This window comes from Dermacentor silvarum, chromosome 2 (genome assembly GCF_013339745.2).
Source record: "Dermacentor silvarum isolate Dsil-2018 chromosome 2, BIME_Dsil_1.4, whole genome shotgun sequence".
Lineage (NCBI taxonomy): Eukaryota > Metazoa > Arthropoda > Arachnida > Ixodida > Ixodidae > Dermacentor > Dermacentor silvarum.
Window position 1 is genome coordinate 164,351,167 of NC_051155.1, and position 27,566 is coordinate 164,378,732.

Here is a 27,566-nt window from a genome sequence, read left to right on the forward strand (position 1 = left end):
TGAGATGACGGACGAGGAATTCAGGCGACAATTCAGACTCTCGAAAGAGACAGCGCTCCGCCTGTGCTGAGGAACTTGAATGTGTATTGGATCCACAACGCGAAATTAGCATACGACGTCCTACCTAGTGGCATAAATGGGTCAACCGAAGTAAACAAAATTCGTTAAGTCACTCACTGCCAGTACAACTCACACACGTTTCATAATGAAAAATATAAACCTCATCAATACCATGAACAAATTATCTTTATTTACCAAGAAGTGCTCGTAAATTGCTATATTTTTACTCGGTTTGTGACGTTCACTGCCACAAAAAAAAAAAAAAAACCCCGATTGGCCTCTGTCCTCCCACTTGTTTTCATTACGTCAATGGACCGCCCCAATGTGACACCACCGCCAAACCAAATCCTTCGAAAACCAAAGCGTTACAGAATACGGCCCCAGGTTATGCGAATGCCAACCTGCAGTTATTTTTTCAGACATTATTATATCTCAGCACTCAAATTGGGTCCATTTCTCTAATGCACTGTGAAGACCTGTTTACAGTCGCCGACCGATTTTTCGGACTTCATAAATGCGCCATCAGGGTTCCCATAGAGCTAATGCATTTTCGTGACCAATTTTTCGGACAAATTTAGGCTCCTAAGTTCGATTTTCCGGACTAAATCGCTCGTTCTGAGCCATGCTACCTGTTCTTGGAAGCCGCCATGTTGGATTTTCCGCGGCTTGCCCAGGCTTGGCTTCCAGTGGCCCGCTGTATAGCTTCCAAGATTGGGAGATGCACGAGACCGCGCGCCATCCTCCCGTCTCGGAGGCCATACCCGCTCTTCCTTGGCTGACAAAACGCGCTAGGAATGGCACTTTTTCCATTTATTCAGTCAGCACTAGTGTCATAATCACTTCGGGAAATCCGTTTTTATTATTATTATTTTTTAAAAGTTTGGTTGCTATTTTGCACGTGGTGTGCGCACCTCGGAGACGTGTGCGGCTTCGCATTTAGGATCGGCGCCACCTCCTGTGCCAAGTGGTGCAAAGCGTAGCCTCCGCGATCAGCTCTGGCAGCGCGCCGTTGCTGAGCCGTTACGGAGTAGGCAAGATTACACTTCTTCGCTGGGCTACGCGCCGAATGGGAATGAATGAATGAATGAATGAAGGAATGAATGAATGAAATCAACTTTATTCAAGGTCCTGCCGAATGGGAAGGCCGGAGTGGATGACGCGCTGCCGGAGCTGATCACGGAGGCCACGTGCGAAGTAACGGGGATCGTTTTTTCTAACTAGCAGAGATAGCCAACGCGGTGACGCTCTTGTCGACTGTATGTGGAGACGACGTCAGTCTTACACAAATCCAAGCAAATCTGATCGCCTCCAAGCGTAGTATGAGGCAGGGCATTAATAAAGATTTTTTTTATGCTACTCTAAGACTAATAAATTATCATTTTTTCGGGTGAATGAGTTTATTGAACTGTTCTATTTTTCGGTCACCGCGAAATCTGGAAAATCAGTCGGCAACTGGTGGTGCTGATTTCTACACAGCCGCCCCTAACTTGCTTGTTCCTTAGCTGTCCTCTCGAAGTAACCTTTCAGCTCTTTCCATCCATTTTTTGTGCATAGCAAACTTATTGCCTTTATTTCCCATTCCTCTCATGCTAGGCATTCTCTGGTGGAGCGAAGGACAAGGCCTTTGGAAAGCCAGGGCATGCTGGTTCGCTCAGAAGGCCCCAAGGCAAACCAGCACCCCACTCTCCAAACAGGCCTCAAGCAAGCCCACCGCAGTCGCAGTCTCCGGCGCCGTCTGCTGTTGCAGAGGTGTGCATTATTTTTGGATCTATCTTAATTTTGAAAAGTTGGGCAGTTACTGAATATGAGAAAAATTTGCTCCTCAGTTGTGTATAATGCCTGAATTTATGGGGCTTGTTATCATTTTAATGGATCTCTTGAGCCTCACAGGGAGGCGTGGAGGCGGTGGGTACCACTTAACAGACAAAGCTTAAAGTTTGAGACGGTGCATAGATAGGTAGATCTCCACCAAGTTAACATGCTGTATAATGCGGAATATGGTCGAGGTTGATTATAGGTCGACACACTTACCTTGAGGTAAAGAAGTCAACGAAAAAAATATTACGCACAAAACTTTGTTTTATGCACTGGTGGCACTCGACTCGTTAGCTGCTCACTCGTTCGAACTGTCAAAACTCTCGTCCAAAGACGATATGCTTTTTGCTGGCAGCATCCCATGACATGTCGTCCTCCGTGCTGTCCAGGGAGTTGCTAATACAGCATTTCTTGATTGCGCACATTACCATGTCGTCGGGCCGCAAGCACCAAGCCTGGGACACCCATGTGCACACAGTGACGAGAAGCAGCTTGCACAGCCTGCTGGTTGGGGTCCTCGGGTTGTCGCTGGCCATTCACTGGTTGTACAGTTTGTGCAGACAATCTTTAAAAGGCTTGTCGAGCATGACGTCCACTCGGTCACGCGTACGATGATGTCTCGTGAAAACCTCTTATGGTAGCGTCTTCACTTGAAAACGATAAATGGGGCATCTTTCAACAATCAGCAGTGCGTGCGAGCATCACTGGGACCTCTTCGATTATCAGTCCCTGACAGTCCTGGACTGCTTGGGACTGCTGTCCCACAGTCGATTTTCTTGGAACAGCTTTGAGGAACTGCCACAATTGCGTTAGTTTTTCATGGACTGGGAGTTGCGGACTGTGTGCGGAGTGTCCGCAAACTCTTGGAGCTGTCAGCAGATTTTTGCTCGCACAAACGCAAGCAGCTGGCAGGCGACGGCTGTCTTAAAAAGACGCGCGTGGCATTTGATGCCACGTTGTGAAAGATGCTGTGTGTTTCTGCGTACATTGCGCATTCCAGACGGCAAATACTGTGCACTGAGCTATCGCTTCTGTTATACCGGTGCTTTGTGTGCCATCGTGCAAGTTTTTCATGAGCAGTCTAATTGCTGGAGCTTTAGTCTCCGTGTTTTCTAAGAGAGAAGCACTGCGCTCAGGGAGAAGCACTGCGTTTCGTGAAATCTGTCGTGCTCATTGCTATATGTGTAGTAAACAGCTAAATTTCACTTTTCAGGTGAGTGAAACTGGTGTGCAAGGAAGCATATCATATTGCTATTGATAGGGTTGTATACAATCGGAGGTTCACCAATTGCCGTTGACATATATGTTGATCCCTTCTGTTGCCAAGTTTGAGCGTTTACTTTTTGACGATCAGGATTAGTAGATGGTGTACACGCGCTCTGTCCAGACATGCATCAAGCCTTTAATTAGTAGATGGTTTCATAAGCTTTCAGGATATTGGCGGTTGCTTTCTGCATGAACAGCGACGTGGCACGACCACGATTATGCTTATGTCTGTGTGGGAATTCTGCTATTTTGCAGGCACTGAGCTAGCTTAAATACAGCCATTAAGAGGTACTAAGTGCGAGAGCGCAACGTAAACTGCGCTTTGCGAACACGTCCTATGCGTGCTCGGGCTGCGATTCCACTATGAAGTTTTATGATTGAGTTGGCGATGTGGCCTCTGAGACTATGATTTTGGAAGCCACGCTAATCAATTCGCTGGATGGGGGGCTATCTATGAGTAGCTAAGAGCAGACGATGGCAGCCAGGAAAGTGACTTCCGGTCACGGCGCTTTCGAACGAAGCCACGGACAGTCTCGGACGGCTAGAACACGTGACTGTGATGCACTTTTCCGTCGGGGCTAGTTAGACCCGAAGCCACAGACGGTTTGCGGACAGTCCAGGACTGTCAAAGCATAATCAAAGAGGCCCACTGTGAAGCGCGAATGGTTGTTCCCTGATGAAAGCAGTTTCGCTTCTTTTGCCTCGTGTTTGCAGGCTGTGACGAATGACGGCTAAACCTTTGCGTCGCATGAAGCTAAGAACTCGGTATAGATGGAGCTCTTAAATTGCTCCCTTGACAGCCTGGCCAACACTGGCGAGCTCGATGGCATTGCTGCAGATGAGCTCTGCTGTCACCAGCAGGGACCTGGCACGATGCTTGCGGACAAAATCTGCCACCTTGTCCTCAATTTTAGGGTGCACTCTGCGGTGCCTGTGAAAGGACGTCTTCCGTGGGTTGCATGCAGTGATCGTTCCTTTCTGCGTTCGCCAGTACCAGCCCTTCCCCCCCCCCCGGAGACGCCTAGGTCCCACTGGGCGAACTTTTTCTCGTTCATTTCTGCGTACTCCATAGATTTTTAAATGCAGCAACGAACTGGTGCCGTGTACCAGTACTCCTTTTCAGCAGGTTGTGAAATTAACAATGCCCGGAATGCTAGCCGAATAAAGAGAGTAGATGGTGTCGGTAGCATCGGTCGGATAGCATTGGTCCGCTATGAGGTGATGGCGATGCTTATGCGAAGAGGCATGCGACTACCATGTGTTGCCAGATGACAATTCAGACTGTGTCAAGGACCGGTACAGTACACAAGTCCAGGGGCGACCTTTTAGTAATATATTTTTTCAAACACCTAAGCCTGTGTTCTGCAGCTTACGGTGGTTTATCTATACATTTATGTGCCTATTCCAAAAGCTCAATTATTGTGGTTCTAGGACAAATAGTTGTTGTACATTGTTGTACTATAGAGTGCTGTAATAAAAGCTAGGTACTTAGATTGGAGAGTAATTAGCATCGAAACTCAAAACCCAACCTCGGTGTTTAGAATATAGAAATAATCTAAGGACTTGTGATTTGTACAGGTGACTCTGAAATTGTGACATGCTGGATGATCGCGTTAATGTGTTAATGTTTTTCTCACTCTATTTTTTATCCGTTCTCTCCTATCACCTTTTGTCTTGTGGTTTGGGTACGGTTCACAACTACTGGATTGACTAGGCTTTGGTAGTTTTGGTATTGAGAAGGTGCTAGTGTGACATGGCCTGTGTTAGGTTGGAGATGATTCGTAACAAAAATATAGCTCTTCCTGCTTGACTCTGTGGCTGAATTAGCTCAGGATCATGTCAGTGGAGTTCAAATTATGGAACATTATGCTATAAAGTGTCCGAAATTTTGGACATCCTTTTACATTATATCTATGGGCCAGTGCAGTACCGCAAAGCTGTTCGAATAATTGTGCATGTTCGAATTATCAGTCGGCAACTGTATAAAAATTTATATGGGCTTTAGCGATACATGTGAGCCGACATTAAGTAGAGCAAGTAATATGTCGGGATTTATTGTTCTTACATAAGCGTACTAAAAAAAAATTCTTTTAGTCAATAGAATGTTGACCTAATGTTCACCTAGCTTTAGGAATTCCAAGTCTCGCACAATTTGTAGCTGGCCCAAGTTGTCCAGATTCTGGCAAGCTTATTTCTGAAATTTTGCAGCATCCGCAAGGGCATACAAGAGTCGACAAGCCAGTGAGCACACGCCACCTGGAGTTCCCAACCCTGCCGCTCGGAGAGGATGTTGAGGTGAGTCCATCTCATTGTCATGTCTTTACTGAGAAGCTGACAGTGTATTCTCAGAAGGGTACCAGAGAACAGTTGACAAAATAATTGTTTTATACTGTATTTACTCGCATAATGATTGCATGCCAAACTTGCTGTTGTGAGGTAGGAGACGTACGGTGCAATTCGGTGTTCCATATGGCGTCTGACACACCAGAACGGTTGCAGCATGCGAGACGTTTTGCCATGCCATAGTGCCGGATCAAGTGAGAGACACACGGTATAATTTGCCGCACACCCTGGCGGGAAACGAGCCGCGAGGAAAGCAGAACCAATCAGAGCTGCTCCCTTCAGTGACGTACACGCGGTAATGGCCGGTCTGGAGGCGCGCTCGCTCTTTAAAGAAGGAAGAAAGCACACGCCTCTACACTGGCCCTGGCGCAGGAAACTGGTGTAATGCGGATCTGTGCGAAAGAAAAACTCGACATCATCTGCAAGTTCAAAAAAAAAAAAAAAGCGTGTGGATCTGGCAAGCGAACTTGGTTTGCCGGTTTCAACATTGAACACCATCATCTGTAAGTGTGAAGAGAAATGCAGAAATGTATAAGTCTTCGGCGCTAGCGTAAAGCAGATAAAAAGTTCGCAACATGGACAAATGGAAGACATCCTCCTGGCTTGGTTTAAGCAGGTGAGAGCGGCAGGTGTTAAACTTGATCGCAGTTTTACAGGAGAAGGCCGATGACATCGCGCTGTCCTTATGTGTGCAAAGCTTCCAAGCCTCTAATGGGTGGCTTCATCTGTTCAAGTCACAACGTGGCTTGGTCTACAAGACATTTTTCAGCGAAGGGAAAAATGTCGACACAGCAATCATATCAGACTGGGTATTAACTTTGCCAGCCCTGATATCTCAGTATCATGAAGTCATGCTGACGAAGCTGGCATCTTCATCAACCTCCAGCCTGAGAAATGTCTTGGCATAAAGGGCGAGACGTGCCAAGGAGGAAAGAGCAAGGAAAGGGTGACAGTGCTTTTTTGTGTCAATGCTGACGGAAGCGAGAAGCTGAGCTTACTGTTATTGGCAAATTCTGGAAGCCACAATGTTTCTCGCATAATCCAAGCCTTCCAGTCACGTACAAAGCCAACAAGAAGGCGTGGGGATGACTGGTGCTTTTTTTTTTTTTTTTTTACTGAATTTCTGACATTTCTGGATGCCAAGGTGTCTGCTAAAAACAGAAAGAGTCTTCTGTTTATTGATAACTGTGCCGTGCACCCGGTTGATGGCGGCTGGCTATGAAAAGTTAAGGTGATTTTTTTACCACCTAGCACCACAGTCCACTTGCAGGCCCTCGATGCAGGCATTATTTGAAATGTAAAATTTTATTTCCGAAGCTTGCTGGTGCGATGGCTTTTGGCCAAGATCCAGAGGAAGGACAGCAACTTGAAGATTGACCTTCTCGATGCCATTCACTTTTTGGCGATGTCGTGGGATTGTGTCAAGCCAGAAAGCATCGCTAACTGCTTTAGAAAATGTGGATTTTACTATGCGTGCGACACACCGAGCGGCCAGGAAGACGACAATATGCTTCAGATCTCGGATTGGGATCACTTGAATGCGGACGGTTTTCGGCAGAGTTGGTGTGTGCGGATGACCATCTGGCGACATGCGAGTTGCGCTGTGTGAAAGACATTATTGCAGAGGCGACCACTGAAGATGCCGACCACCAAGATGAAAGCACCAAAGACGGCAGTGATGACGACCAAGATGACTGCACCGAAGGAGGGGTTGACAGCTGCTGCGACTAGTGCTCAACTGCTGGTGACGCACTCGCAGTGTTAGACGCTCTTTGGGGCTTCGTCGCAAATGCGCAGTTGAGTGAGGAAATGGCGGCTTTTTTTATCTTTCAAAAGAACTTGTTTACGGACTTTGTAAAAAAGAAAGTCGAGCGAAAAATGATGAGCTGTTTTAAAGTTGCTCAATAAAAGTGTGTTGGCTGCGGTTCGTGTAATGTCGTGTTGCTGCGCCGCAAAGCACGCGTGTTATGCGGAGTAGTATCACTCGACTCCATAGGAAGCTTTGCTAGCGAGTGTTACCAAGTAAGTTTTGGGGCTTGCTTTGGATTATATGTCTTATTTTCTGGAGTAGTATCACTCGACCCCATAGGAAGCTTTGCTAGCGAGTGTTACCAAGTAAGTTTTGGGGCTTGCTTTGGATTATACGTCTGGTTCCCGCGAAGATCGTATCAACGAGGTTCCACTGTATTCGGATGTTTTGGCGGTCCCCGTCTAGTCCGAATTATGTCTGGGACTGTATATAGAGGGGCAGGTTATTAAAGTGATAGTATGGAAGTCTCCTGTTTTCACTGATGTTTCAAAGAGTTGTCTTCTTTTCTACTGCTTAGGTGGCCCTTTCCTATGGCATCAGCCTGTCTGAATTCTTCCTTCAAAATGTCTCCGAGATGCAAGACTTGGCGCATCTGCAGGCCACTTTGCAGACGTTGTGTGCAACCAGCGAAAGGCTCCAGCCCACCAAGGGAGAATATTGTGCAGCACTCTTTGCTGATGATGGCCAGTGGTATCGCGCGAGGGTCACCTCACTGGTAAGTTACTCAGCTGAAAAAATGTTGCAGTTTTACCTTAAGCGCAAAATACTGACAGTGACAGCAAGGTATAATCTTACATAAAGTAAGGCTCTTAATATTCTGGACAGTATAAATTGCAGTAAACATTCGATTACTAACTAAATATGACATATAGCTGGTGTGATGAGTGCACGTGCTTGTCTCAAAGCACTATTCTTTTCTCAGCAAGGGCAGCCTGCTTTTGAAGCTGTTTTTTTCTTTACTTTTCAAATAATCTTGATGACATTATGCATACTTGTTCAGTTTTTCATACTGATTTCAAGTAATATTTTGTTTTTTTGCAGGTCACTTATTTTGAGTTATCGTATTTACTCGATTCTAACACACCCTCGATTGTAACGCGCCTGTTTTCCATGACAAAAAAAAAAATTATTTCTTTCATTTATTTCAATTTAGAAAAACAGATTTACTCCCGTGCACTGAAGTGGCGATGAATAAAAAAAAAAAAAGCCGGCAGTTTCGCCCGCAAGGTGAAGCATCGACTGCGATAGCAAATTAGTATACAGCTATACGAAATAAGGATAGTAGTTTTATCGGCCATATAAACTTGTAAACATTTGCTTACTATGTTAACAAGCATGGTGTCACGTGCGCACAAGCACACATGAACACATCTCACTCGATGATCGCGCAAACTCGCTCTCAAAACGCTGCAGTGAGGAAGTGTGGGAGCAGCTGCAGCGAGCGAATTGACCTTCGTGTATAATACAGTTAAACTTGCATATAACGAACCTACATATGACGAATTCCTGGATATAAGGAAGTTTTTCTATTCCCCACCGTAACTCCATAGAAGCACATGTATTTGAGACCTCTACGTAACGATGTGGCGGCAGCGGGAGACCCCCTCGAAATAACGAATTTTCCCCGCCAACAACCTAGAAATTTTGACCCAAATTTTGTCATTTTTGCGCGAGCAGCAACCGGAAGCACCTTCTCCGCCGCGATGGAATGCGAAGCGGCGGCGGCGCGCTCTATTTCACTGCGACTGCGAGGCGAGATTGAGCACACATGTGCGTGCGTGCGAGCATCCGCGAGGCGGGCCTGCATCCCTATCTTGGCGTCGCAGGCGTGACCTTTCCCCCTCCTTTCATTCAAACCTGATCCCGCCGCTTACTGCAGCTGGCCTTGCCCGCCGAGCCGGCACTCTCATTTTCCTGTTGATGTGGGCGAAGGAAAAAAAGTGTTTTTTTTTTCTATGCGCTGGCAGCGCCACTTTTTGGTTACTGTGCAAGTCTCTGCGCTTCACTTCACTAACCTGACACTAGGTGACACTATACGACGCTACGACGCCATCATGTCGCTCGCTCTTAGTTTCCGACGCCTCGCGCTTGTGCGAAAAGACACACATCCACGCATCCAGTACCTGGTATGGCATTCCAAGGATGAGTGCTGCAACGAAGAAACGCAAGATATTGACCTTGTCTGTAGTTCGCTTTGAAGATAAGCCCGCGTGGGCACACACTTTTTCCACATCGCAAATCGCTTTCAAGACACGCCGGCCGCCGCTGAAGTAAACGCCTTCCCCTCTGTGCCTAGCATGGAAGCGCGCTTCCACCCCCCTTCTCCCTCGCGCGCGCGAGATTGAGTTGGTTGACCCCCGCAAGCTTTCACTCGCACACATAGCGTACGGCGCGCGGTGACGATGTTGCCGTGTTTGGACTTTACACGGAACCTCAAAGCGACGTCCACGGTAACGGCACAAATGCGCTTCGCAATACAATGTGCTTCTGCGCGGTTACTTCTCCGACAGCGACAGCGCATTCGTGCCCCCTACCGGCAGCTGTACGAGCAGGAAATGCGTCATGGTGGACATGTTGTAAGTTCACTATCGCTGGCGACTGTCGTCCGGGCATCGCAACTCCAGAATCGAACGTCTGCACACATGATATTTTGCCAATTTTGTGCCTGTGCGTGTAGAACAAGGAAAATAGTACGCACTAACCGTTTGGTGGGCAATGAGCTTAAGCGGTCAGCCAATACATGAGGTTCAATGGGGGCTGGGTGGGGGAATTTTCGAAACTACGTTTAAACCGCAATTACCCATTAAGTGGGTACGTATTAACGAAGTTTGACTGTACTATTCTTACTTCATATAGCTGTCTGTTAATTTGCCGTTGCAATCGATGTTTTGCCTTGCAGGCGAAACTGGGACTTTTTTGTTCATAAACTTTAGTGTATTGGGACTGAATCTTGAGCGATAGTACATACGGTAAGCGTTTCGTTTTCGAATTTTCGTGCCGAACCTGCATATAACTAAATCCTCTTTATAACGAAGTTTTTCGGGAATTTGTCATCGCGAAAATCGCGACAAAAATCGATTTTTGGAAACCACGCGTTTCGGTATCTGCAACGCCTAATCTATGCTGTATCAAAATGGTTTGGCTGAAAACGCACGAAAAGTGCCCGAAAAAAATTAATTTGTCAGTGCGCAGGGCGAGAAAACAGCTTTAAATCGCGCAACATCACCGCAGTTCACGGAGCCATATCTCGTATTTCCCGCCACCGAGCGCCGCCATCTTGGTATCGTTTGAAAGCTCAAAGTTTTGCCGTTCCGCTTCTCAATTCGTTGGTTGTTGCCATCTTGTAACAAACGCACAAACACAAAAGAAGCGCGGTCTGCTGAAGGTAGTCACACAGGCCCTCCAATGAAAGCGGGCCTCCGATTGGCTGCCGTGCTGAAAGGCGCCTCCCCATTGGTTACTGCTGTGGCAGCGGGCAAGATGGTGACCGCAGTTGTCCGCTTCGCAAACCACGCCGGCGTCTTCACTTGACACGCAGAATTCGGATTTCTGAGAGCTCCCAGGTTAGTGATGGATCGTCGCTCATTCGAGAATAGATTTTGGACGAAGCACGCCTTAATAATACGGAAGCGCGAGCCTCCTACGGCGAGAAAAATAGGGCAATTAGTGGGAGAAGCGGCGGAGCACCCAACTGAACGTGCTTGCACCGTGTGACTAGAGCAGCGAAACCGACAATCGCCCTGTGTGATCGGCACTGATAACACAGTTGACGGAAGACGTGCTAACGGAGGCTCCCGCGCCTCGGCGTACGGCCACGCGAATCAGCCGAGATCGTGTCGACGCGAGTCGAAGGTCACCATCACCGGTAAAGACGGTGCACTCAGTTTCTGATGCATCGTGCGACACGGACGCGCCGCCTCCGAGCGAACCCCAACCATCGACGAGCTACAGTGTGATAACCGAAGATTCACTAGACCAATAGTCGCCCGAACGGTGCACCAGTCGGATGCGCCTCGAGCCGTATTTCGTGTCAGCGGTGACTGCAGAAGCGCGAGCATGCAGCGTTCGCGACTCCCTTAGCGCGTTGTCTGCAACTGAACGGAAGCTCAATTTGATGGACCAGCCAGGCTATGAAATTTTAAACGCCCACCAAACGACGAGGCAAAGGTACAAGAAGATGCCTGACAGCAATGATGCCAAATATTACAGCCTTGATGCGTTCTAATAAATCTGCGCTGCTTGCAAAACTTTGCAGCCCGTTTTCTCAATTGTGTGTTTTTTTTTTTTTTGTCGGTCGCCAGGCTCGTGGAAAGCATAGCACAACAATAGCTCGACCGATTTTGATCCCGTTTGTTTTTATGTATTCCCTGAAGTGTGCTTGAGGGTATGACAGTCTTCAATATCTTGTTGATGGCTTACTTTTTTTTCTACATGCTATTTTGTGAGTGACAAGTTCTGGTACAGTTAGTGAAGGTGAACATGATGTTCTGTGTAAAAAAAAAATAAAGGGATTAAAAAAATTTTGAAACTGTTGTACCCTGTAGTGCTCTTTTGAGCAAAGATTAAAACTAAAGGCAGCTCCCTGTCATGTTTAGTTACTGTGCCAGGCTTTCCACGAGCAAGGAACTTGTAAACTTTTGTAAATTCTTATCAAACAAAAACTAATGAAGATATCGTAATGAAATTTTAGATTTGCTTCTCTATTGCAATGTACAGTGTGTGTGCCAAATTTCAGCCCTTTCTGCCAAGAAACAAAAAAGTTAATTTTCATCCCCGCCTCCCCCCTTAACCGTACGGGTGTCCGAGGATTCCGTGCCCAAGGTTTGGTCGCGAAGTCCGCTTCGCCAACCAATGCCTGGGATGCTTAGCCGCAGGTCAGAGATGTCCACAAACGGAAGGATCGGCCATTATCAACCACGCTACCGCGATATCCTCGTAGCGCCTGTTTTGACGCTCGTTGAGAGCTCGCAAGGTGCTAAGACCGCAACGAGCCGAGGAGACGACGCCATCCTGGAGCGAGAACCGAACCAATGGCGAACCGCGCTGACTTGACGTGACGTTCGCGGTCAGTTGGAGACTCCGGAACGACCTTCAATCATATGCTTTTTGTGCACTTGTTTCTTTATGTAGGAGATAGCTGCAGGGGCAGATTTAAAGACGGAGAAATGCACTTTCCGACGAGACCAAGATGGCGGCGGCGCTCAGTTTTGCCTTTCCAGAGATATTGTGGCTTGAAAAACACTGTTCTTTGGTGATCTCTGCGAAATTTTTCGCCACCCTGGCTGATAGTGATGATATTTCGGAATCAGATAGAAAAAGTTATAGAAATTGAAAATGTGATTTTCAAAAAATGTATTTTTGGCCATTTTTCGTCATGTGTAAGCCGCGTCCCCCCCCCCCCCCCCTAGGTAATAAATGAGTTGTGTATGCTACTTAAGCTGCAGGGCTGGGAATTGCATAATTTTCTTATTAGCAGCTTCTAAATAGCACCTAAGCAGTTGACATGCATGTGGTAGATAGCAAATATGATGTCATTTCCAGCACGTCGTCTTAGAGATTCTTCAGCACATTGTGGACAGCCATGGATGCCACCTAATTTTGGTAATGCAGAGGAATTGTGCATCCCGAGTTTTGCGACACTACCAGTGAGCAGTAATGACAGCTCTCTCTTCTGTTTCTGTATAAAAAAAATCTACTTTTGTTAAATGGTAAAATTTTCGAGCCGTGGCTACCGTTTGGCCTCACTAGATTACCAGACATAGCTCGAGAGATTTGCTCTTGTCTTGTGATTTTTATTTGTTCCAATATAGGTGTGGCGCTGTTTTTATGGTTCTTGATTACTTTACTTCTTTTCAGGACTCTGCTTGCACAGTATACTTCATTGACTATGGCAATGTGGCCCAAGTGCCGTCTGAAAGCATTTGCCAACTTCCGGAGCAGTGCAAGAAATTGCCAGCACAGGCAGTGCGCTGTCGGCTTCATGACTTGCGTCCAGCATCTACATCGGCTGGCTGGTCTGAAGAAGCATTTTCCCTGCTTGGTTCCATGATCCAAGAAGGCACAATAGTTGCCAATGTGTCTAGGTTGTCGGAGGGCTTTCATGAAGTGGAACTGAAGCCAAGTAAAGGTGCGTGCCGGCCATTTTCCTTCCCCAGCTAGTCCCAGTGTGAATCTTGGCTTAGTGAAAATGGTTTTATGTTACCAGACAATGGGAAACATGCCAGTAGAGGTAGAGTGCTCCGAACCACATTTTATCGAAGTCAAGTAATGCATTTGAAGGTAAAGGCCAGCGACAAGGAAATTTCACTTGGGCTAAGTTGTGTGTGAATGTGTAGCATAAACAGTCGAACCTGTTTAAAATGAACTCGATAGTTCTGTGAAAAGTGGTCGTTATATCAGTAGTTTAGTTTGTTATATATGGACTCGCCCTTAAACGTGCTAAGAAATTAACCGCTCTGAAGCTGGCGTCAGCAGTTACAATTCGGTAGCACGGTTCGAAAACCACATTTTCAGTGTCGCTTCCTGGTGTTCCTGGTGCGTCCCTGCACCTAGCTGCAAACTTCCGTTAAAAACGTCCATCTAAAGAACGAAATGCGGTGTCGTGTAGCTCTTTCAATATGGCACCGGGTTCCGATCATCTAGCTGTCATTTCGAAACTGCAAGCGCAGCCGGCATTTTTTATTCGAGAGCTTGTGATTTATTTTATGAACTCAAGGCTCAAGTTTCTTCATTACAGAAGATTTCTCTGCAAGGATTAGACCTGTGCAGAAAAAAATCTGGGAAGCATCAACTCCTTTTCGTAATAACAGTTCTGTCGTCAAGTTAAGATACAATCATGGGTTGATTGACATGATTCGATATAACTGGGATGACTGTTAAAACACATTAGTAAAAGTATCTAATCAAGCATTACGTTACGTGCCTGTGTCTGACTTTTGGCTCACCCTCTACCTGACCACGTTCTGGCCATCTCGTTAACCTCAACGCTCGCAGTATTGTTAAAAAACTTCCAGACCTAATTTCTCTTATTTCTGTTTATTCCTCTTTTGTTATTGGCAGCACTGAATCATGGCTACATACAGTAGAACCTCGTTCATATGTTTTCAAAAAATACGCGAAAAATAAACGTACGATCCGTGAAAACGTACGATCCAAATCCAGTAAAAATTGAAACTGACAAGCCCATATTGAGGTGGAAGGGCAGAAACATTTCTTGCAAAACATAGTCACAGTCAAATCTCGTTAATTCGAACTGACGATGTGGTCCCGTCAAAGTTATGTGTATTCCAATGGGCGAGAACGCTCGGTAATTCGAACGCGAAAGCATTTGCAACGGTTAATTCGAACATAACCGCGCACTGACAATGCTCTCAGCAATACGCCAAATCACGTGGTGGTGCCTCTGACTGGCAATCCTCCTACACCGCCATAAAGCAAAAGCTTAGGAGAGACCCCTCAACACCGCGCGGAGAAATAAAAAAGAAAGTAAAAATACCGCGGCGAAAATTTGCTCTCTCAAATGGTAAGGTCGCCGTTTCAGCGTCGCGCCGGCAAACGCGTGTACGTGCCGACGTCTCAGCCAACGCAGCGGCTGCAGCGCAGAGGGAAGCAACGCGGAGGCCCAGTCCGGTCAACGAAACTGCCCACATCGGCCAATGCTCGCTTCAACGGCCGAAAACGAAACTTATTGGAGTGGGCTAAGCTGGCGCCGGGCCGGCGGGCGCGCACGGAGACAGTCGAAGGTGAAGGAGCTATGAGGGAGTTGAGAGGGAGGGCGAGGGGAGCCACCGAAGCGACGGGGTTGCCGAGGCCTGATGCGCTTACCTGCCGCCCTCTTCCCTCACCTTCGACAGTCTCCGCGACACGCGCACGCGCGTCGCCGTGCCGACGCGGGCCGCTCCCTGAAGTTTTGTTCACTGCTGTTATTGGGATGCGAGAGAGAGAGAGATTGTGGTTGCGAAGAGGACGAGGCGCTATTGGGATGCGAGTGTTGGCCGGCGTAGGCAGTTTCGGGGGCCTCTCTCGCTATGTGCTTGCGCGCCGCGATATTTCACGACTCGCACCGTTCGTACGTAGCACTATGGTGCACAAATACGTCAAAACTAAGTCCTCCTTTTCATTCAAAGCCGACGACCGCGCCTAATCTCGCGCGCAAAAGAAAGAAAAGCAGGGAGGAGGTGCGCCTTCTTCCGTTACGCTCGAGGCACCAGTGAGGGGGGAGGGATAGCAGGCAGCGTTGTGCTCTGGCATCAACTGCGTACTGCGTGGTCGCGTGGGACGTATCTTGAAAGCGATCTGCGTTGGGGCCAGAGACTACGCAGTGTAGGTGCGTTGGCGGCTCGTAGCTTTGTGCGTGCTGTGTGTTCTCGGCGCTCAGTTTGCATTGAAGCGATAGACAACAGCACGAAAGTCAGTTCGCTCGCTTCTGCAGTGGCGCTTAAATTCCTCACGCCAGCGCTTGACAGCGCGTGTCTGCGCTCATCGAGTGTGATGTGTTCATGTTTGCCTGCGGGCGCTGACACCATGCTTGTTAATATATTTAATAAGCAAATGTTGACAAGTTGATATTGACGATAAAACTACTATTCTTACTTTGTATTGCTGACTACTAATTTGCTATCACAATCGATACTTCGGCTGTCGGGCGAAACTACGACTTTTTTTCACACGTAAGAATTAAAATAATATTGTGTGCATTTTAACACTACTCCCATTTCTCAATTTTTCCTGTTTTCCTGGCTCTTGCTTTTTTTTTTTTTTTCCGGTCCCGTGAAAAACGTATCAGCGGGGTTCTACTGTACTTACGACCACCCGGTTTTATTTCCATGCGCCTAGACAGGATTCACGGAACTGGCGGCGGCGGCGCACTGCTTATTCGTGCGGATCTTCATTTCTAAGTTTTGCCTTTGCTACAGATACAGAACCCGTGTCGTGTCAAATTTTACTGAATAATCAGTTTATTGTAACTAGCGTTATATATTGTCTGCCCGGTTCTTCCCTTAATGTCCTGCGTACTATTGCAAATTTCACGTACAATTTATCTGCAGGGGTCATTTCAACACTCCTGGCATCCACTGGCCATCACTAAATGCAACAGGTCGTGATGTGGCCATTTGTAATGAATTAATAAGTAATTCCTTGTCCTTTGGGCTCACTCAAGTTGTTTCTAGTGCCACTAGTTGAAATTCTATCCTGGACTTATTAGCTGATCATTTCGATACGTTTTGATCTTTGTCAGATAGACAGGAGGTAAATTGTCTAGTTAATTACTTTGAGGATCTTGGCAAGTCATGTATCCAACGATTTGTGCCCATTAAAACTAAGAAAAGTAATGCTAACCTTCCCTGGATCACTTGCAACATATTGCATTTATCTCATCGTGTCCGTTCTAAACGAACCTACGTTCCCATAACCCTGGACAGGTTTCACAAGGCCAAGAATTAGCTTAATTTTAGGCTGCAAACGGCTAAAGATTTCTTTTCTTGCGTTCAACTGCCTAATCTGATAAGAACTAACCTTTGTAAATTTTGGTCTTCTTTTTTACCTCGCGATGCTTCACCCATTCCTTTCAAAATTGACAATGACGTCATCAGCGATTCGTCGATAATATGGATTGATCAAATATTTTCAGGCGGTGTTTCTTCCCTATAACAACTTCATTCATTCTCTCACCAATGTAGTTTGTTCTGAAGCAATCAGTAAGGTTGACATAAACAATGAAGGTATTATTAGCCCTATAATAAACTTGGCTTCCAAGAAATGCACCGGTCCGGACGAGATACACAATGCCTTGTTGGTTCGCTATTCCTTTTGGTCATCAAGATATCTGACGGCCATATTCAACAAATCTTTATCTATCACTGTTCCTTCCTCATGGAAGTTAGCTAAAGTGCTTCCTCTTTATCAATGTGGTGATAAGCAGTCTTTGTCAAACAACAGACCGATTTCATTGACATCACAGTCATGCAAAATCTTGGAACACATCATTCAAAAATGCATCGTGCTTTTTATGGAATAGCATAATCTACTATCTAACATGCAGCATGGGTTTAGGCACGGTTTTAGTACGACAACGCAGTTAGTTGAGTTTACGCATGACATTTTCTTTAACCTTTATGTTAGCAACCAGGTTGACGCTATTTATAGATTTCTCGAAAGCATTTGACACAGTATTACATTCTAAACTCCTTGCTAAACTTATCGCTGTGCTAAATAATCCTCAACTGGTTCATTGGATTTCAAGCTTTCTTTCACTTTGCTCCCAGTTCGTTTCTCACAGCTCGACCGACTCTACTGCTATTGATGTGACATCTGGAGTGCCCCAAGGCTTCGTTCTTGGTCCACTGCTTTTCTTAATCTACATAAATGATTTGCCTGTTAACATCTCTTCTAACATTCGTCTTTACGCTGATGACTGTGTTATTTATGAAGTGATTAACTGCTCTAATGATAATTACCACCTCCAGGAGTCATTTGCAAGGTTTTACTGTTGGTGCAATACCTGGCAAATAAACATTATTTTTGATAAAACCGTCTTTATGCCCTTCTATAACTAATCTTCTTTTTTTGATTACTCCTTCAATAACCGAGCCGTGGGTAGGGTAGTTTTTATTGCGATAGCAATTATATGGACACTTCCACCGGATTTCTGCCGTCGCCGTTGCCGTCGTCGTCGCCGTGAGGTTCCGTATAGATAAATCTTCGCCGCGCGCCGTATGCCTGAGTGGAAGCGTGCGGGGACGCACGCTGTCACGGAGAGCGAACGCACTCAATCTTCTGCGCGCAAGCAAGGAAGCGGGAAGCGAGCGCCGGAGGGAGCGAGGGGGGGGGGGGGGGGCGCATTTCTACTCTGCCAGCAACCGCGCTCGTCGCTCGCTCGCACCGTCGCTTATCTCCACACGGCTCTGACCTTTATGCGCCGTGCATTCGCCGCTCAGTTTCCGTTGAAGCGATAGACCGCACGTACCTTCGCCCGCTGCTTGCTGCCAGCGTTTTGACAGTCGTTGTCTGCAGTCATTCAGTGTGATCTATTCATGTTTGTTTGTGCGCGCTCACACCACGCTTGTTCATTCAGTTAGTAATAGTCGGGCCACATTTTCCAACGCACGCTACACATGCAATGCTACCCGGATCGGCAGTGCAGCGCTACAGGTGTGTCCCTTCGCACGCGCTGCCCACGGGAAGCGCTTCTCATCAACACCACCGTTTCACAGGCGCCTTCCAAGGTAGATATACCTGGTAGCGAAGCTTCCATAGAAGCCCATACGTTCAAAACATGGCGGCTCATCGCCGGTTCATGGAGCTTAGCGCCATCTATGTGAGGAAGGAAGGGAGGGAAGACTTCCGGCGGAAAAAAAAATAATGTGACGTTATATCCGTTAAAAACAGAAGTGACGTCATTTGTTCTCCAAGGCGCGAAATTTGTTTTTGGATGTCTGCCATTACAGCTGTATATTCAAATGCCCCGCCATACGACTTCATGGGCGTTCCGAGCTTTCAGCACGGAAAGCGATGCAGGAAAAGGTAAGCCGTACGGGTGTCGAAATCGCATCCCTGCAGAGAACATACTTTCTTTGGAGGCCGCTGAACGCTTTGGGCGTAGAGTGCTCGTCCTTTCGTCGGACGCCAAGCCCGTAGGCCAACGCTGTCGCACGAAAACAACTAAATTAAACAATTATCTGGCGGTCGCAACTTAGTGCTTTTGCCTGAACAGGTTAAAAAAGAATGAAACTACCCGCGTCACCAAATTTAGATAAACGTCGGCAAGCAAAACAACACAACATGTGAGGGGGCGTATTCTAACAGGTGAACTTTACGAGCGCGCCTTTCTGCACATTTCAAGAGCTGCATTGCATTGCAAGTGATAGCGGCGTGAACGCCCGCCGCTATATCAATGGGCGCTCTTACGGTGGGCGCTGAAAAAAAGGTATTTATTAATAATGACCAAGTAAAACCAAATCGTCTCTTCTTTTCTCGCCATGCGTATATAAAATTGATTAAGGAACTTTATTTTCGTTCAGTGAATCTAACTGTGTCTCGCTTTACCTAAAAAACACTTTTTTCTTTCCCAATGTTTGTTCCCTCCAAACATAGTCGCGCTTTAATCGCTGCTCCCATAACCACCCTTGCTGATGTCGGTGACAATTCGTTCTGAACCGCTTTTCGCCCGAAGCTTCGCGACCTATGTGAATCGACCTTGCGCCTTCTCGTGGTCATCGAGTCTCTCGTCATGTCGGTCTACTTACGGCGCAGCACACCTGCTTACTTAATCAGCTCATGTTTACTACAATTCATATTGCTACCAAAGCCGCTCACCTTACTTCGTATGGCATTGCTGTGTTGCTATCGCATTCATTGCTTCGCCCTTAGGGCGAAACTGACATTTTTTTTTCACGGGCCGGGGCCAGGCCTGGGCTGGGCCCGGGCTGGGCGGGGCTCGGTTATTTTGACACGGGCCCTGTCCAGGCTCGGAATTTCTGGTGGTGTGCATGTAATGTGCAGCGAGTTATCCTCGTGAGTCTCGACTCTGAAAAACCTGTTGCCCCGGCACAGCTGGAAGCTAGCGGTGCTACTGCTGTGCACTTCCATTTTCTTCTTCCGTCGTATTTTGCGCTGTTTGAACAGAACGTAAAAGTCCAGAAAGACCGAAGTCGCCTCAAACCAAAGGATGCCATTGTATTCCTTACTTAAATCAATGTAATTAATGCTTTCAGCGCGGTGCAAGCGCGTTTGCGACTTGCCGATTCTTCAAAGGCGAATTGGTAAAACGATGACTGGTAAGAAAAGATAATTCGTCATGCCGCTGAAATATGGCACTGCGTCCATCCATGATTGCGCGCATGTTCTTAACCGGCCGTCTAGCCGCAGCGCATTACGCTGCACCATGGAGCAACGAGAAGCTTTCTTTTTCCATTTACTTCATCCATGCGCTCACGACCGGTCGTGGCTGCGCTTTGGCTATAGTGTACTAGAATACGGTTGAGTGGGACGAGCGCCTGGGGTGGCGCATGCTTTGCAGTGAAGTGCCCGACGTGAAAAAATACTGTGACAACGCTGTGATAGAAGTGGATTGGGCGGCATCAAGGTCGCGCCGTTGGAAACTGCTTGCGATACTGCTTGGCAGGGTCATTCGTACTACTTCGCGCGCTGGTATTTGTGTAGACCGATCAAATGGTGTTCATAATTGCATATGACATGTATTTATGCCTTAAGAATAAATCTCCGAGAATAAGTATCTTGGTGTCATTTTTACGCATCCAACTCTGCAAAAGATACTAAGCTACTGTTATAGCGGGTGTCCCAGTTGACTTGGACCAAGGTTTTAAAAAGACCAAGAGCTCTAGAGAGATCGTACCGACTGCATAGTAGCGACAGTCGTGTGTACTTACTGCCAGTGTTTTTTCATCACGAAGTAACAATTAAATAATTTTTTTAATCAGTGAAGTTTTTAATTATTACTTGAATCGCTAACATGTAAATTACAACGTTGTAGGGCACTTCAAAAAACCTCCGAATCAAGCATTTATTTCGTGCTGAAGTCTGCCTGGTTGTTCTTTCTAAGAAAAAACAAAAGCTCACGAAATACGTGAAATATGAAATAGATGCGTGCTTGCGCGCCGCTACTCAGGCGCTCCCAAGCGAATAGCCATGGATACACGACTTTGCTAGCGGCGGCAGCTTGATACAGGGCTTCACACTATTTGATGCTCGCGGCATCATGAGAACACGCCGTTGACGCATTGATAAGCGTAGCGGAGCCGTAGGGGGGGATCTTGAAGCCGGGAAACAGTGACAGCGCAGATGTGACGCTTATCGCGCACCATACTAGTTAGGTCGCGATACCTCTCGAGCCATTCTACATGACGAAGCCTTGTACGATGCGGCGATAAGTGAATGCATCCGTATAGCTTTGAAAGGTTGCTTGGAGGTACTTGAGTAGCGGCGCGCGAGCGCGCATCTATTTCATATTTCGTGGGCTTTTGTTTTTCTTAGAAAAAACAACTAGGCACACTTCAGCACAAAATAAATGCTTGATTCGGAGGTTTCTTGAGGTGCCCTACAACTTTGTAATTTACATGTTTGTGATTCAAGCAATAATTAAGAAGTTCACTAATTAAAAGCTAATAAAAATACTGTCTGTAAGTACACACGACTGTTGCTACTATGCAGTCGGTAAGATTTCTCTAGAGCTCTTGGTCTTTTTTAAAATCGTGGTCCAAGTTAACTGGGACACCCGATATAAATCGCTAATCCGTCCTGTTGTTGACTACGCACCTGTCGTTTGGAACCCTTATAAGCAGTGCGAGTTTAACAGACTGGAAGCAGTTCAGAAAAAAGCTGCAAGGTCTATATGTCACCGTTATGATTGTGACTTTTCACCCTCTTGTAAACTTTGTTCCTTGAATTTAACTTCGCTCTATTCATGTCGCCGCATCGCATCATTAGATTTCTTGCACAGCATCGTCAACTGTTCGGTTTAGACTTTCAAAAAACAACTATACCAACCTTAACATCAGCGCAACCATTATGAACTCTTGATAACGGCGTAGCTACCGTCGACCCTTTGCAACATTGCGTGGCGGCAGCACGTGGTGCAGTGTTCTTGGCAACTCGCGCTGCGTCGACAGGAACGCTGGAGTGGCCGTTGTTCCCCTGGTGGAAAGACATAGATGGTCGTTCCGAATCAATGAAACGGGCGTAATGCATATGGTGCCCCACGAAAATAAGAGTGACGCCGTTGTGGCATCCGATATCACACTGGCGCACGCACCGCGCCGTGCTGTTTATGCACGCCTTCGCCCTGGAGGCGTGCCTTCAAAACGCGTGACCATGCAAGACTTCCTTCGCGGCTTCCGAAATCCACACGAGGCGGTCGTTTGCTCATCTCTAAGGCCTTATGATCGTCGCACTTGGACTGGAGAAGGGCGCTCGCTGCCATGCGCCCACTTTGGTCACGCTTCCGTGCTTTGACACTTATGTGCCCTCATTTTACAGTGAACAGGTACGATGCGTTCGTTGAAGCATTACAGCGATTTAAAAAACATTCTTGATATCTGGAAGCAGCTTCCATAGGGAAGGTTGGAAAATCGTAAATGCACTGTAATGTGGTTATTATAACCGATAGATCGTTATAAATGGGTTCGACTGTACTGTCAATGTAATCTTTGTAATCTTGGCAAAACAACAGGGATAGAAATAATCAAATTTTTTTATTAGCAGTCTTTAAATAGCGCCTAAGGAGACGACGCGGAGGAAACTACGGCGGCTAGACTCGAAGCACATATGAGGCGGCCATCCTGAAATACCGATGGCGATATGGTAACGCAGATTTAGGCTCGTACTCAATTCTAACACGCACACAATTTTTGGACTCGTTTTATCGGAAAGAAGTGCGGTTTGATTCGAGTAAATATAGTAGTCACCCCAATTCGCTCTTAATCTCGGAGCAGAGAGAGAACTCATCGAGGCTCTGCTCGTTGAACGTAGACAACCAGATACAGAAAACTAGCTTGACTCGAAAAAAAATGCTTCACATTAAAAGAACATTGTGGGTGTGCAAAGGCATGGGCACAGCATATGAAGCAGCTAGCAAAGCTCTGTGGCTAGCAAACGTGCGGGACCTGTTCGCTGATACATGGGAACGGTACAAGTTAGGGAAGCAGACGACATGGGTGGTGCTGCTCTGTAGTCTAAGTTGTATGTCACTTTCGGCAAGTCATTACAGCGGCATTCTTTTCAGTTTCGGTATGAAAAACAACAATTTTTGTCGGCATTTTGTCACGCACCCACTCGCATTTGAAGCATAAAGTTTTTCACAGAGGCTACTGTATGTCTAAATTATCTGCTGTGATATCTAACCAATCATATAAAAACTATCTGAAAGAAGTACAAAATTATGTATTGAATGTCATAATGTAGGCTGAGATGTCATTTTTTTGGTGGGTTCCTGGTTGTGTTAAAATCCATGAGAATAACAGAGCAGATTACTTCACAGCTGACAGTATTTGGTTGCCTTGGCTAGATTGAAAGCACATTCTAAAATTTGCAGTCACTGGCAGGAGCTGTGGGGCCAGCAGAAAAATAAGCTTTATGTCACAGTATCGGTAGTATGAGAATGTTGCAGTTGTCTTCACACAGAGCTTTTGTGATGTGCTTTTGTTCACTAGGTATTGGCCACACCATTGTAGAGTGCAGATATTTTCTGAATCATAAACCACAGCCAATATGACAGAGTTGCTGTGAGGTTTTATCTGTACTGCACATTTTAAAACATGTCCAGTATCAGCAAAGTAGAAATAGGTACATCTTAAACCTTTTTATAAATAGTACAGAATTTTTTTACATTCCGTGCATATATTGGTCAGTGGACCTCTTGCCCCACATGATGCTTCTGAATACCCAAAGGCCACAGAAACCGCACAAGCTTCCATTGTTATGCTCAGCCATATACAGCATACTGCACACACAAGGCCAGCCAAATTGCCCTTTCCTGTAGTGCAGCGCCTGAGCCAGCCAGATCGCCCGTGCTTGGCATGAATGTCAGACGCTTGAGCTTTTAGCTCTTCTACTGCGTGTCGCATGACTGCTGGTTTGTGTCGTCTGCCATGTACAGTCGAACCCACTTATATCAATATTCAAGTGCCACGAAAATTCCATTGTTATAACTGATAATTGTTATAACCAATTGCATAAAAAAAGGGGGGTGGGGGGAATGGCAGAGCTGTTGTCAGAAAACTACAGTGGCAGAGAGGGCAGTGCCCTTCCCCACCCCCCTCCTCCATCCGGCTGCTGATTGTGTTGACTCATATAATTGTTTAGCAGGCTTTTATTTGCTGAATTAATCAGCAGAATCCTGTTTCTATTTTGCACAAAAGCAGTGTGGAAGCTGCAATTCTCGTCATCTCGTGACTGATTTGCACTTGCAGCGGCAAAGGCCTCGTGACCGCGGCACGCGTCTTTATCTGAGACACGCTTTTCACTGCCGCGCGCACATCCCGATTATTCTTTCGCCTGTGTGGTGAGGTAGACGGTGCTCTTCATCCTCGTCAGCTTTGCACTGAGTAAAAACGAAACTATTGTTTGCCGGAACCGCGGCTGCTGTCGACGCGATAATGAACGGTGTCCTTGCGGTTCTGAAGGCGTGCGGCCAACGCACGCACTGAGTCAAAACGAAACTACCATTTGCTGCAACTGCAGACGAAACTGCGGTTGCTGTTGACGCTATCATAGATAGCGACTACTCACTTATGAAGGCACTCGGCGGACGCGCGTACCAAGCCAAAACGAAACTGCTGTTTGCCGCAACTGCTGCGGATGAAATCGCGGCCGCTATTGCCGCGGTCATGGATATGACTATGCAGTCATAAAAGCACGCGGCCAACGTGGTGCTATACATGGCGGTAAACACAAGAATAAAGGCGTTAAAGTTACAAATAGGCACGAAGCGTTCCGGCATTGATGTCATTCGAGTACGATTTTCACAGGTAACTATGGTGATGCGAACTCTGTCGCTTCGTTTTGGTGGACGCCAACGCCGTTTTGGCTCTATTGCATCGCACATTTGCGGCTCTTTGCCAGCCCAGCGCAGTTGGTGTGGTACATTTGTGTTTCAGAGGGTGGCACGGCTTAGAGCTATGGGCGCAGCCCATTCGTGTTCGGAGGGGTGGAAGGGCAACGGGAAAGAGGCGCGCGGGGCTGATGATGCAGAGAAGGATAAAAAAAACATGCGGCGGTGTGCACCGGCTCAAATTTCTTTTATTTTGTCTTTTTTCTTTTCAAGGAGTTCACATTCCATTCCCTTTCGGCACGAACACCCAGTAGGCAGACTTTATCGTTATAACCGATGACGTGGCATGGGGGCATTGTAGTAAGCTGGTTATTTCACCATAGAAAACATACAAATGTTGACGGTGCAGCAGCTTTTCTTTGTTACAACCAATATATTGTTAAAACCGGTATTGTTATAAGTGGTTTCGACTGTGCCCCTTTTTGGTGGAGGTGTGGTGTCCTTTTGGCGAAGAGCACCAGGGCAGGTAACGGATAGTGTTGGCGATGACTGTTGGACAGAATCAAGCATGACTTAAGACTAAGACTGAGCCTGAGAATTGTGCTTCAGGGTGGGCACATTCTTAAGAGATTTAACAAATTTGTGTGGCACATTATAGCCTGAACGGCAGCTACACCAAAAAAATCTAATTAATCATCATCTTCCTGCTATAGGTGGACAGAGTTTGAACAAGCAGCTAGTGGCCAAAGGACTTGCTGAGCGCAGAGCGGCAGCTGCCCTTGCAGCAGCACTTGCTCCCAAGGCTACGCCGATTGTAGCCCCAGCTGCGGATACATTGGCCTCGCGCTTGCGGCGTCCACAGCACCTGAAGTCGATACTGAATGTGGTCAAGGCTGGGGACATCCTGCCCATGCAAGTGACGGTGTCTGCTAAAGATGTAGTATGGTGTCTCACCATGATTCCGGAAGTTGCTGGTTCCTTGGTCCAATTGGAGGAGTCCCTTCAGGAAGAAGGAAAAGAACCTGGCAACAAGGCCGCTGCTTGTGGGTAAGTGGACTCCAGCCTCTGGTAGAAAGAGCAACAATATCTAGCTAAGCAGCTGATAATAAAAGTGAAATGATTTCAAACCTAAAGTCACATTCGAAATCATGTTCAGGCACTGCGGTCTACAATTTATGGTGTGCAAACAGTTCAACTCCAGTTAATACATTTTTTTGACATTACCAAACACACTTAAAATCTTATTTATAAATGCACTTCTTTTAAGCCATACAAAAAAAAAAGTGTCATAGAATAACGGGAAGTAGCAAACATATTCAGTGTAAGTGGTGCTAGGTGGCGATGCTGAATCTGAGCCTTTAGAAAGCGATTCCATATCTAGATATCATAAGATTATGTTTGATTTATTATGAAGTGGCATTGCTGCTGAGTTGACGGTTTGTAAGGGATGGGCCTCGTCAGGCATTTTGTCTGTTGCCCTTCTCCTGAAGTGTACATGTATTCATACAATTTGAATAAGTTTTGAACTTCAGAACTTGAACTTCACTAATGGTACATTCGGCTGGTCGTTTCTTAGTGCTCCAGAGCGCTCAGTTAGGTTCAGCTGGTTGAAATTGAGCACTTGGGAAGCATTCAGCTGGTTCTTTCGAAGCCTCGTGCTCCAGCTCAGAGCGTTTGTAGGGGCTCTTACCTTCTACCTGGCAGAGTTCCAGCCGCTTGGCTCCTACAGCTTGCACTGTTGGTGTGGCATCTGCCCTGTGTTAGTTGGCGGATGGATGCCTCGATGCCAAGCACGGCACCTGCATGCCTTGTTTGTTTTCAACAGAAGTGCTGATGTTTCCTCTTCCAGCCTCGGATTGCTCTGGTAAGTGGCTGCATGTTCGGCTCAGGCATGCTTTGTCTGGCTGCAATCTGGTTAAACACGTTAGTAATCAGCTGAATGTACCATAGATGTGTAGGTTCTGCTACTTGAAACAGTCCAAAACCTACACCTACATAAGCAGGTGTGTCCGTGATGCGTGGAAAGAAATAGGCATTTGCGATAATCCAGTATTCTCCATCATCCTCGCAGTGTGACTTGTGGGGATTATGTGGCCTCCCAATCGTTGGAAGACAAGCGTTGGTACCGTGCCTATGTGGTTGAGAAGACCACCAGTGGGCACACGGTGCGATATCTGGACTATGGAAATGACGAGTCCAACACAGACCTAATTCCTCTTGCACCTGCACACCTGGCAGTTCCCGCTGCAGCGGTGCGCCTGCTCACCTCGGACCCCTTGTCCTTCAGAGTCGGGCAACTGCTCAGCTTTTCTGTGGAGTCTGCTGGTGATGATGGCACAGTTCAAGGAACTGCCACCTCCCAAGAGGATGGCAAAACAATGGGCACGTTTGCTTTGGCTGCATGGAATTCTGGTCTGGACACTAAAGAACCTGTGGTGTCAGCTGCTTTAAAACCTGCAACTGTCTCGACTCCAGCTCTTCCGGTAAGAAAATTCTGAGTATCTCTCCCACACTACACTCGCGCAAAATGCGATTCATTTGCTGGTCGATTTTTCGAACACGGGTTGGGCCACCAGAATGTCTGAATAACCAAGCAGTTAAAAACAAAATATTGAAGGTAAAATAGATTTTCCTGTTTTTTACAACTTCAGCAGTTTTGAAACTTATCGCAAACTGCACCTATCACACGTGCTTTCGGCGAGCCGTATTACTGCTGTGAACAGATCTGCATCAACTAAGCACCAAATCATAATTTTGGTTGTTGAC

General features: G+C 46.7%; 1 protein-coding gene across 3 annotated transcripts in view; it reads left to right on the forward strand.

Annotated features, from left to right (window-relative positions):
* LOC119440532 (tudor domain-containing protein 1) overlaps positions 1-27,566 on the forward strand; it is a 71,926-nt gene that overhangs the window by 28,147 nt on the left and 16,213 nt on the right. For 2 of the 3 annotated variants that reach the window (XM_049661816.1, XM_049661818.1), the window contains 6 exons: positions 1,654-1,809; positions 5,350-5,436; positions 7,812-8,002; positions 13,141-13,421; positions 25,514-25,847; positions 26,872-27,283. In XM_049661816.1, the coding sequence (XP_049517773.1) occupies positions 1,654-1,809; positions 5,350-5,436; positions 7,812-8,002; positions 13,141-13,421; positions 25,514-25,847; positions 26,872-27,283 (1,461 nt within the window). Of the gene's footprint in view, positions 1-1,653; positions 1,810-5,349; positions 5,437-7,811; positions 8,010-13,140; positions 13,422-25,513; positions 25,848-26,871; positions 27,284-27,566 lie in introns of all 3 variants that reach the window. The other variant, XM_049661817.1, reaches the window with a different exon arrangement.